The sequence below is a fragment of the Myxine glutinosa genome, chromosome 3 (genome assembly GCF_964187855.1).
Source record: "Myxine glutinosa chromosome 3, kmMyxGlut1.1, whole genome shotgun sequence".
In the NCBI taxonomy this organism is placed as follows: Eukaryota; Metazoa; Chordata; class Myxini; order Myxiniformes; family Myxinidae; genus Myxine; species Myxine glutinosa.
The window spans coordinates 104,286,102-104,298,313 of NC_136263.1; the positions used below are offsets into that span (position 1 = coordinate 104,286,102).

Below are 12,212 nucleotides of genomic sequence, written 5' to 3' on the forward strand. Positions count from 1 at the left end.
GGCGGACCGGCCCCAGTGGGGCGGAACCAACCAGCCGAGGGCGTGTCACTCCCCGCTGAGCATGCGCAGTGAGAGGGAGGTGACGTGAGATGCGCGCTGAGCTTGGAGCAAGCAAGACCACCTCCGAGCGCTGTGAGGCCTCCCTGCATCTTTTGGACCGTGCTTTATCCTGTCCCCGAGCCAAGGTGCACCTTGTGCTATCGACCTACCTGTCCCTTCCTGCCATCAATCCCTGTGTAAGTCTACCTTGTCCGTTTGTCCGTGGTCTGTCTGGGTTAAGATAAGACAGTATTTAAGTGCCCATCTCTTCTGTATCTTTACCTCACTCTGCCTTGTAATCTACCCCCTTTTCTCCACCACTGTAATTATACCCTCCTCCGGAGGTCTTGAGAACTGTACCCCTTGCGTTGTTTCATCTATCCCAGTCGTCGTGTCCTTTCCATCATTGATTTAGCATAGCGCGATTTGGCCAACGTCTGGGTGAATCGGGTGAGTCGGGAAGAAATGGGGAAGCACTGTTCGGCCGCGGTAATACCACCGCTCGGTAAATAACATCCTAATCCGCGGTCCGTAACAACTGGTGTCGAGGAGTGAGATACGAGGCCCGAACCAAATTTATAAAACAGTTAAAAAAAAATAATTTGGTCAAAATTATAAAGTACCGAAATTTGCTTTTGTTTTACAAAAACCCGAATTTTGAAAGTCGCGCTATGGCAGATCAAGACGGCTGGGTTCCGGTAGAGGAGAGTGAGGCAGGGTCGATCCAGGACCAAATTGAGGGACATGAGGAGAGCGAAGCAGTGAGGGCGGCAGGTTCGCAAAATGGCGGCGCTAGGCATGGGGAAGAGGAGCGCGAACAACAGGTCGGCGCCGCGCAGGGGATTGCGGTAGCTGTACCTGTGCCGCCGATGGACATGCCCCAGAATAGCGAACAATTGGAACAAAGAATGGGCAAGCAATTAAGGAATGACATGGGGGCCAATAGCCAACGGTTAGAACAAAGGATGGGGTCCAATAGCGAGAAATTGAGGGAGGACATGGGGTCCAATAGCGAGAAATTGAGGGAGGACATGGGGGCCCAGATCGGAGGGTTAGGGAGTAGAATAGAGGGATTAGGAAACAAATTTGAGGGACTAGACAACAAATTTGAGGGATTAGACAATAGATTAGGGGAAATACAGGAGGGGTTAACGGGGGTAGAAAACAGAATGGCCGCTCAAGAGAATCAAATGGAAGGGATGAAAAAGGGGTTAGAGGGGTTAGAAAACAGTATGGAAGGCAAATTGAGGGACATGAGGAACCAAGCGGAAAGGGAAGTTAAACAAATGGGGCAGCAGATAGAGGGGGTCAGAATGGGGTAGAAACTAAATTGGATGCTCACAGGGAGGAAATGGAGCAGATGAGGGTGGCATCTGGGCAGGAGATGCAAGTGATGGGAGGGGAGATCAGAAGAGGTGTGAGTGAGGAGGTCGGAGGAGTGCGCGAGGAGGTGAGGCACTGTGAGGAGCGCATGAAGAAGGAGGTGAGAAAGGGGACTGTAAAATTGCAAGGTGGTATAGAGGAGTAGACGCTGGGAGTGGAACAGCTGACGGAGGGACAAAAAGAACTAACGGAGCAGGTTCAAAGGAACACTGCGGTACTAGGAGGGTTAAAAGCGACACAAAACGACATAAAAAATGACTTGATAGCGACACAGAGGCAATGTCAGATGGTACGTGAGGGACTGACAACGAGGTTGGACGAGATGACAGAGGTAATGGAGACGAAGGACCGGCAGGTGAGGACGCACATAGAAACGGTCAAGGTAGCCTTAGAGGACGAACTTGAGGAGACGCACCGGGAAATAAAAGAGGTGAAGCAGAAATTAGAAGAAGTGGAAGAAGGGGTGAGCGAAATTAAGAAGCGACGGAGAGGGGATAAGAAAGATATAAAAGAGGAAGTAAAAGAATTGGTCCAAAGTCTGTGTTCGGATCGTGATGATGTGCTCATTAACCGGATGAGGGATTCGCAGGTGATGGAGGAGAAGCGAAGAGAAAGAGGACCCGGTGTAAGTGGTGACCAATATGGTCGTGCGTATGATGCGCCAGGTGATTTAATAAGCTTGGGGGTCGAGATGGACCCGGGTGTTCGTGAGAGGCCGTTGGTGAAGTGTGCGACAGGTCTGGTGTGCGAAAAAGGAGGTGTGCAAGAAAGTCCGACTCTGGGGCATGTGAGGAAAAAGTGTGCGCCAAGGAGTGAGGGTGCTGTCGAGAGTGAGTCGGTCGTAGTGCGTGTGCGAGGGAGCACATGGAAGCGCGTAGAGGAGTGTTACAGAGGATGTAACGGAAGCATGCACGCCTGTGGTGAGTGTTACAGAGGATGTAACGGGAGAGGGTGCGCGAGAAAGATGTGTGACGGACAGGTGCATGGGGAAAGAGTGCGCTGTCAAAAGTAAGGAAGAGTGTACACCTGTGGTGAGTGTTACGGAGGAAGTAACGAAAGAGTGTGCACAAGAGGGTGCGCAAGAAAGGTGTGTGACGGACAGGTGCATGAGGAAAGAGTGCGCTGTCGAGAGTAAGGGTGAGTGCGCTGTCAAGAGTGGTGGTGAAAGTAGTGAGAGTGACACGGAGCGTGAGTTGGTTATGACAGGTGAGACAGGATGTACACCTGGAATGGAAGGATGCACACCTGGAAGGGTAGAGCGTGTGTGGGAATGCACACTGGAATTGGTCGTGAGGCACGTGGTTGGGTGTGCGAGTGAGAGCACACCTGTGATTGTCACAGAGGAGGTGACCGAGGAGGGGGCGCGAAGAGTTGTGTTGGTGAGGTGTGCGAGCGACGAATGTGTGCCAAGGTGTTCGGTGGTCAGGTGTGTGACCAAGTATGTGAGCGGAATGAGTGTACCTGGGTGTGTTAGAGAAGGTACGACGAGGAGCATGGGAACAGCTGGATGTATGGGCAAGAAAAGGGTAGCGTATGCGTGTAAGCATGCAGGTGAGGCATCGACGGTAACCGGGTTAGCGGTTAGAACGACATTTAGCCGAATCGGGCCCTCGGTGCGCGTCGGGCAGCTTCGCGTGCCGCGAGGACCAGCGGGGATCCGAACCACGGCGGTTTCGAAAGAACCGCCGTACGCGATCCACGCCGGGCCGCGCTTTGAACGGCCGCGTCCGTGCTCCATTAAGCGGAGCGGGCAGCCCGATAGGAAGGGTCGTCATGGCGACCCCTTTTTGTTGAGGCATTCCGGCAGGTCGAGATCGGGCCATGGGATGGCTCCGTGCCGAGATGGTGCGTGGGATCTCGGCCCAGGTAAACCTCCTTCCCTGCACCGAGTGTCGGACGCATCCAGCCGCCGGCACCAAAGAACCCGCATTCATTGCTCGGCTGTACGAAGCCGAGCTTTAGAAGTGAATTGGCGCACCGAGAGGATCTAGTAAGTAGACGGGTGATGAGGATAGTGTTTTGGCCCCGAAATTAGAAAAAAAGCAAAATTTGATGATTGGCAAAGGATTGGCAGATGATGGGTAGTGATTGGCAAATTTTTGATTTGTTGAAATTTGATGTGCAAAATTGGTAGTGGGAGATGCCCGATGTGGTGGGATGGCAACTCTGTCATCCCTCACAAATCGGGGCAAATGCGCGATAGATTATGGGGTGTATGGCAGTGAAAACTAGCCCGGGTGGGTTAGGATATATTGATAGGGACTAGAGGTGACTATAGGTGACAAGATTTAAGTAAGAGACTTGGTACCTGTAGTGGGGACGTAGTAGCTTAGTGTTTGATAATGACGTGGGAGCGCTGAGTGTAAGGGAAGATGGAGGAGCGCGAGTTTTAAAAGGGAGTAGACAGAGCAGATGATGCAGTATGAATGGAAGTGCTGGTGAGCAGCTTCAAATGAGGCATCGGTGAGGCAATGCTCCGAGGTGTGTGTGAGTGTACAAGTGATGAATGAGAGAGCATTGCGGATGAGTGTCATGGTGAGTAGTGAGTGTTGTGGATCAGCGCGAATGCGCTTGGGGGAGAGAAGGGTGCAGGCGGCACCAAGTATGAGAGCACAGGTGTGCAAGTACAGGTGTGTGGAATATATGGAGCAGAGAATGAGTGGTGTGGAGAGAGTTGGAGTAAGTGGTACGGAGTGGTGTGCATGGTGCGAAGGTGTGGATGGGGGAAGGATGGACCCCATCACGAATACCCGGGGCGGGTAGTGTAAATGTTAGGTAGAGGGTACAGGTAAATTGTGGTTGGATATTGGCATCTGTGGTGCGGGTGGAAGAATGATGTTTGAATGGGTGCATTAGTGTCGTGGGAATGGCTGGGCGTGTAGCCTGTTAGTGTGTGTAGTTGGTTTGGGCACTCCACCACTGTAAGGATGTCGGCCAGGTGAGGCCGCAGGTGGGCTCTGGGAGCCGGTAGAGTTGTGGATGGGGCCCGAGGATCCGGAGGACGGACCCGGGTAGCCCAGTGCCAGAGGGCACCAAGGGGTGACAGAGCCAGGAGGGGCCTTCCCCAGTTAGTTAGGTTAGGGTGAGGAGCTAGGTAAGCTCGGGTGGCAACTACAGTGGTGGAGGTGTGCAGGTGGGTAGACCTGCTGGGAGAGCTACACGCCCCTGGCCCAGAAATTGTGCAAGGGCACCGGGGGTTGAATCGGGGAGTGAGACCCAAATTGATGGTGAGCACCACAGATGGTCAATGGGATTTTGGTTCTTCGAACCACATAGAGTAGTGAGGGCCAATGGTTTGTGAGGGCCAGTGAGGGCCAATCACGTGGGTCCTACACACGTTATTGACGCAAAGATCGCTAGAGGTCCAAAAGGAGAAAGACCCCGGGTAATGTAAAGTTGTCAAAGTCATTTAGGAAATAGTTAGGATTGATGAACCTGTCGCACCATACGCAGCCACTTACCTGAGGTGATGATGATGACTCCACACCTGTGTTTTCTTTGTTTTGTGTTGCAGGAAATGAGAATTGCTGTTTGGATTTGTGAGACGCATCACGACGTGGATGAGACATTGGGGTGATTCCATCTCTCCCTCCTTAGGAGGGACTGATGATGAATTGGTGATGGCAAATTTTGATGTTGAGTTGGAGATGGCAAATTTTGATGAGAGTTGGAAATGGCAAATTTGATTGGTTAGGAGGGAGAGAAGACGAATTTGGTTTATGGGAGGAACGGGGAAGACAGTAGGGACGTTTGTTGATGTGTAAAGTAGATGTTTATGGGTAGTGTTGTGTTTTGTGGATACAGTAAGGGGTAAGGGAGGGGCAATGTAGGTTACCTGGTGGGGGGGGGGGGGCGTATGGTAGGAACGGACCTGTCTCACCTGGTTCCCATGTGCTCCCAGTGTGCATTACCTTATATTGCATGCACTTTTGCGCCCTTACCACCTTACTCACCTGTCTTCTTTTGTCTCCCACCTCCGAGGATCTGGCTTTGGGGCGGAGAGAGGGGAGAGAGAGGTGCTGGCTCCGCAGTTGTGGGCCTGTACTTCCGCTGCTTGCTGCCTGGATCGATACACCATATGGACCGCAATTTTTGTGGCCGCCCACAATGGACCGCAGTTCTTTTGCGGTCAAGCACCACCCGCCCGTTGATGGACCTCTGGGTCAACGTGGCACCTATGCCATACAGGTGAACCACTTTTAGTTGGCCCCCCTGATGGCCACAATTCAGAAATGGACGTGGTTGGCGCCTTTCTTTATTTCTAAAGAAGCCAGAAGGCCAAGTGCACTCCATGAAGGCAAGACCAGCGGCAGAACATCGGCCGGCTGCGACACCACCGGTGACCATGGACACTTGATTGTGCAGTTTTATGAACACTTTATTGGTGCACCGGATGGTGCTGACTGTGCATAATGGGGTGGTGCTTTTGGTGCTTGGAAGGGGTGCTCTGCACATTATTAAAGGCCGTAGGGCCACAGGGCACTCATGGGTTGGTGTATCGATGCTGGCATGCGTGCTCTCCCTATGCATAACATCTGCATGTGTTCCTCAAAGAACAGGTCCTGGATCGTAGTGTAAATATCAGTGTAGTCTTGTATAAATGATGCTCCCTACCGGCTGTATGTTTAGTTTGAGGATGCTTTCCGTGATTCGGTTATCCTGTGGGTGTGTTTCTGTTAGGAGAAGGGTGCAACGTCGCAGGGGGACATATTTACTCATTTGTGAACATCTGTAAAACTGTCGCACTCAGGGTTGAGTTAATAGTAGAGGGAACTACATCTGAGTGCCACACTAAAGTAGGTAAAATTTTATCGGGTCGGGCTGCCCCGAGGTCGAGAAGGGTGCAGTGTTGCGGATATGGGATTTGCATCCATCCATATCCGCTTGTAAATATTCCCCTATTTCCTCAATACTTCCCAACTCTCCCCAATCCCCCATTCCCTAGTCCCTAGTCCCATTTTCTGTAAACAACACTCTGTAGACCCGACCTCCCCCTATTTCCCCCATTAAATGTCGCACCCAGGTTCACCGCATCTCATGTAAGACAACAAGAGGCCATCTTGCTAGTTATTCTTAGTCTATGTCAGTTAAGGATTCGTTTCCATTAATTCTGACCCTTCGTTGCACCAGAATGTGATTGTATGGCACCGTTAGGAAGTTTAGGACCTCCCAATACCTCCCCGCAGCTCTTCCTCACAGTTCAGCAACAACAACAACAACAACAACAACAACAACGAGCGCAGGGAGTGCGCGTCCTCACTCCGGCTTGGTTGGTAGGGGTGGTGGGAGGGCACCAGGCCTTCCCAACGAGCCGCCATCGAACATGTGCTCGACGGGGTTACCAAACAGGGGCTCCCTGTCAGCTCCTCGTCAAGGGCGGAGCCCGGTAACCCCCGCACCCAATGGAAGCGGCGGACCGGCCCCAGTGGGGCGGAACTAACCAGCCGAGGGCGTGTCACTCCCCGCTGAGCATGCGCAGTGAGAGGGAGGTGACGTGAGATGCGCGCTGAGCTTGGAGCAAGCAAGACCACCTCCGAGCGCTGTGAGGCCTCCCTGCATCTTTTGGACCGTGCTTTATCCTGTCCCCGAGCCAAGGTGCACCTTGTGCTATCGACCTACCTGTCCCTTCCTGCCATCAATCCCTGTGTAAGTCTACCTTGTCCGTGGTCTGTCTGGGTTAAGATAAGACGGTATTTAAGTGCCCATCTCTTCTGTGTCTTTACCTCACTCTGCCTTGTAATCTACCCCCTTTTCTCCACCACTGTAATTATACCCTCCTCCGGAGGTCTTGAGAACTGTACCCCTTGCGTCGTTTCATCTATCCCAGTCGTCGTGTCCTTTCAATCATTGATTTAGCATAGCGCGATTTGGCCAACGTCTGGGTGAATCGGGAAGAAATGGGGAAGCACTGTTCGGCGGCGGTAATACCACCGCTCGGTAAATAACATCCTAATCCGCGGTCCGTAACAATATATATATATATATATATATATATATATACATACATATATATATTTATATATATATATACATACATATATATATTTTTATATATATATATATATATATATATATATATATATATATATATATATATATATATATATATATATATATATATATATATATATATACATATATACATATATATATATATATATATATATATATATATATATATACACAAAGAATTAAGTTAAGCACCCCTACACAACGAATTAAGGTAAGCACCCCCTAATATATATTCTTTGTGTATATGTATACATTGGCATATATTCTAAGGTATGTGAGATCAAATAATGATTGGTATGACATTAGCAATTATCCATTGATGAAATCGAGTGATCAAAGTGAAAAAAAGTGATTGGTTGAGTCAGTGATCCGATCACGTGGGTCCTACACACGTTATTGACGCAAAGATCGCTAGAGGTCTTCTCAGAACAATGACTGTACGTTAGAAAACATAAACGTCATCCACACTGTCCGTGATGGACCTATAGCTCCATACTTAAATTGAGGTGAAAATATGCCTAAAATTCCCAAAAAATTTCACCTTAAATTATTCAGAATAAAATATTGAAAACGGCATGATTGTTATGTTTTTATGTGACCATAATATCACTTCTCCAGAAAATATAGCAATATCATGGGTATATTACACTGTTTTGACGACAACAAACTTGTAATGTGCGAGGTTGTAAAAAAACGGGGGGGGTGCTTAACTTAATTCTTTGTGTATATATAGATATATGTATATAAATATATATATAGATATATGTATATATATACATACACACACATATATATTGTTGTGGATATGAGAATGGTTTGTTTTTTTTGTTGTGGTAGTGTAAATTGTTGTAAAATATCATCCTCCTTACTCCAGTGTTGTATAAAGGTCAAAGTGCGTCCCGTAACTAGTTCATAAACACCACACGTTAGCCAATCATAGATTTTCCCCCCTTGTTCCATAGTTATATCTTTGTTATGTGTATTAGGGTAAGGCCTTGTCTTCCATTAAGATGACACTCCATTGCACCAAGTGAAATAAGATAGATTCCCTTTCATTCCCATTCCCACTCCCAAAACTTCGACTGCCAACTACAATAGCCGCCATTAAACATGTGCTCAGCTCGGGGAAGAAGGGCGTGCCCGCCCATCGTCATCAAGGGTGGAGTCAGAGGGCCTGTGCCCACCAATCAGGGCCGAAGCGAGCTCACCGAGGGGCGTGTCCTAAAGGCCGGCGGCTTGATCGCCTGAGGCGCTATAAAAGCGCGCGTGCAAGAACCGAGGGGAGGCTGGACCAAGCGAGAGACGTGCAAAGTGTGGTTGGACTGAGTACAAGAAGAGTTGAGTTGAGTACGAGAAGAGTTGAGTAAGGGATCCCAAAAAGAGCAGCTCCAGCCACCGCAAGTTCAGTCACAGCAGCAGCAGCCACAGCAGCTTCAGCCACAGCAGCTTGGGGGCCTTGACGGCAGTTTCGAGCAGGGCCGCGAAGGAACGGCGGCTGCTAAACGCACCGATCGGAAGTGGAACGGCGGCTGTTAAACGCGCCGATCGAGAAAGGGCGGCGGCTGCTAATCCCCGACCCGACCGTGCTGCGGGTCCAGCTGAACCTTCCTCCCCTCCAGCCATCCACCTCCTGCCATTCCTATCATCATTCCCCGCGTGAGTCTGTCTTTGTTTGTTCTGTCCCTGGGTAATAATTAAGACTGTAGGTAAGCTAATAATTGCACTGTGTCTCTGATTCTTCTGTATATTATTTTATTATCTTTCCTTCTCCTTGGTTACTTTGAGCGTGTAAATAATAAATCCTGTTACTCTTCTGTACGTCTTCTTCTTCTTCCTCTTTACATTCGGTCGCTTTAGTGGTTTCCAAATTGAATACCTGTGGCGCGATTTCGGCCAACGTCCAGGAATCGGGATAGTCGAGGTAACTGTTCGGCCGCGGTGCCATCCGCTCGGCAAAACAACATCTTATCCGCGGCCCGTAACAATATATATATATATAGATATATATATATATATATATATATATATATAGATATATATATATATATATATATATATATATATATATATATATATATATATATATATATATATAGATATAGATATATATATATATATATATATAGATATAGATATATATATAGATATATATATATATATATATATATATATATAGATATAGATATATATATATATATATATATATAGATATATATATATATATATATATATATATATATATATATAGATAGATATATATATATATATATATATATATATATATATATATATATATATATATATATATATATATATATATATATATATATATATATATATATATAGATATATATATATATATATATATATAGATATATATATATATATATATATATATATATATATATATATAGATATATATATATATATATATATATATATATAGATATATATATAGATATATATATATATATATATATATATATATATATATATATATATATATATATATATATATATATATATATATATATATATATAGATAGATAGATAGATAGATAGATAGATAGATAGATAGATATATATATATATATATATATATATATATATATATATATATATATATATATATATATATACATACACACATTTACACATTCACACATATACACATATATATGCACACACATTTACACATATACACATATATATGCACACATTGTCCACCTTTAATTTACCATAATATGCCAGTGTGACATTAACAATGTTTATTTTCCAGGTGGCCACTTTTGCACAGTAATATTATACGGTACATGAATACATGAAGGTAAACGTACCTGGAGATGTTCGTAGGCTTCCTCAGCGGTGATCACGCTGTGGTTCTTGTGCTCTCCAATAACCACGCAGAGTGAGCACACACACACTCGATCATTCTGGCAATACAGTTTGAGCAGCTCGTTGTGCCGCCCGCACTTGCGAAGTTCTCCGTCCTCTCCTCCGCTGAGCAGGTCGGCCAAGGTGTGCGCACGGAAAGCGGGCCGATTGAGGTGCGGCCGCACGTGCTCGGCACAGAGCGTCGCGTCACACGTGAGGCAGGTCTTCACAGCGGCTGCCGAGTGGTCGAGGCAATGATCACAAGCAGACGTCCGTTGGGATTGAGAGGCTGTTTCAAGCAGAGACCAAACCCGCACTGCCCGAGCCTGAAGATCCGGGTCACGTCGCCATGCTGGAGACACCTAGAAAAGAAAAGTGAATTCGATTATGAAACACTTTTCGAGGTTATTTTTCCCCGCAGGTTTTTCGGGCACCGTGGTCCCTTTTTTTGAAGAAATGTTTTATGGCCGGATGCCCTTTCTGCCACTAACCCTGTAAGTCGCGTCTTGCGACATACAGGGAATTACCAGTGAACTGGTACTCAATTTGCTGACCTCAGAATGATGACAGGCTGAGTCAACCCCCCTGGTGTTAATTCAGTGATCGACCGGGATTCAAACCCAGGATCCTCGAATCCCTAGCCAGCACCCTAACCACTAAGCCAACACCAAGCTTGGATTTGATTATGAATGGGAACAAAATACAGAAAAGCAAAACCGAAACCGAAACCAAAAAGGGTAATAAACAGTCAAGGCTGAGATAGCAAGGTCAATATCCTCGGTTCAAATGAGGGTACTGATATCGAGGAGGCAGGAAAGACAGGTACCTACCTGGTAATTGCGCTTGCATTCAGGGCAGGAGCGATTTTGGCTCTCATCGGTTGTTGGACCATGCCACAGCTGCTGGAGGCAGGTCAAGCAAAAGCAATGATCGCACGCCAATCGCACCGGGTCCGTGAAAACATCAAGACACACCGGACACTTCAGATCTTCATCGATCTTCACGCTCACGTCTCCAGACATATTTTGCACTAAATTCTGTTTTTGATATGAGCGCTTTGTGTTCAACACCTGCAGTGTTAAATATATATTTATTTAAACATATTTATTTATTTTTGACAACTCTGATATGATCTGAAGATTAGGGGGGGGGGGGGGGTTTGTTAAATTTGGACCTTACTAAAAGCACACAAGTCTGATTTGAGCAGAAGCTAAAATATAGGGAACGAAAGAGACACCGAAGTAAAGATTACTAAACTGCATGAATTCCTCGACATGCAAACTGTCCTCTTACTCGGACCGAAACACCGGCAGCTTTCTGTGAGATACAGGCTTCTGAGAGCACCACGTGATTAGAGAGTATCAAAGGTGCGGAGGAATTCATTCGGAGCACACAGGTGGATCACATTGCCATTGCCTCTGCATTATGGAACACAACATCATTAATAATCTATTTTGGAATGGCTGCCCGACAACGAGCAGGAGAAAAAGAGAACTGGATGCATTTTCAAGACAAATGCAAAGAAATTGTAAGATTCATCGAAAGGGTAAATTGAAGACTGAGATATACAGTCAATCTGGTGACAAGGTTGGTAGAACCTCCATCCCTCCGACAAGGTTGGAGACAGGGTAACAATGAGTCGCTTCCTGCTGGGAATATGATATATGCAATCTGGGTCCATCATCTAGAGGGAATTTCAAAAACAGATCACAAGTACACTGGAGCAGTGGAGTATCGAGGAAAAATGATGCTCAAGGCGAGATGTCAAATGGCCGCCCCTCGTAACTTCACATGAGTCTGAATGGTGTGTGTGTTTGTGTGTGTGTGTGTGTGTGTGTGTGTGTGTGTGTGTGTGTGTGTGTGTGTGTGTGTGTGTGTGTGTGTGTGTATGTTTGTCTGTGTGT

General features: G+C 46.6%; 1 protein-coding gene across 1 annotated transcript in view; it reads right to left on the bottom strand.

Moving 5' to 3' along the window:
• LOC137424185 (E3 ubiquitin-protein ligase Midline-1-like) overlaps window positions 1-11,330 on the bottom strand; it is a 70,033-nt gene extending 58,703 nt beyond the window's left edge. The window contains exons 1-2 of the mRNA XM_078773595.1: window positions 11,139-11,330; window positions 10,272-10,670 (exon numbers count right to left, since the gene is read on the bottom strand). Coding sequence (XP_078629721.1) covers window positions 10,272-10,670; window positions 11,139-11,330 — 591 coding nt within the window. The remainder of the gene's footprint in view (window positions 1-10,271; window positions 10,671-11,138) is intronic.
• Window positions 11,331-12,212: the final 882 nt, after the last annotated feature.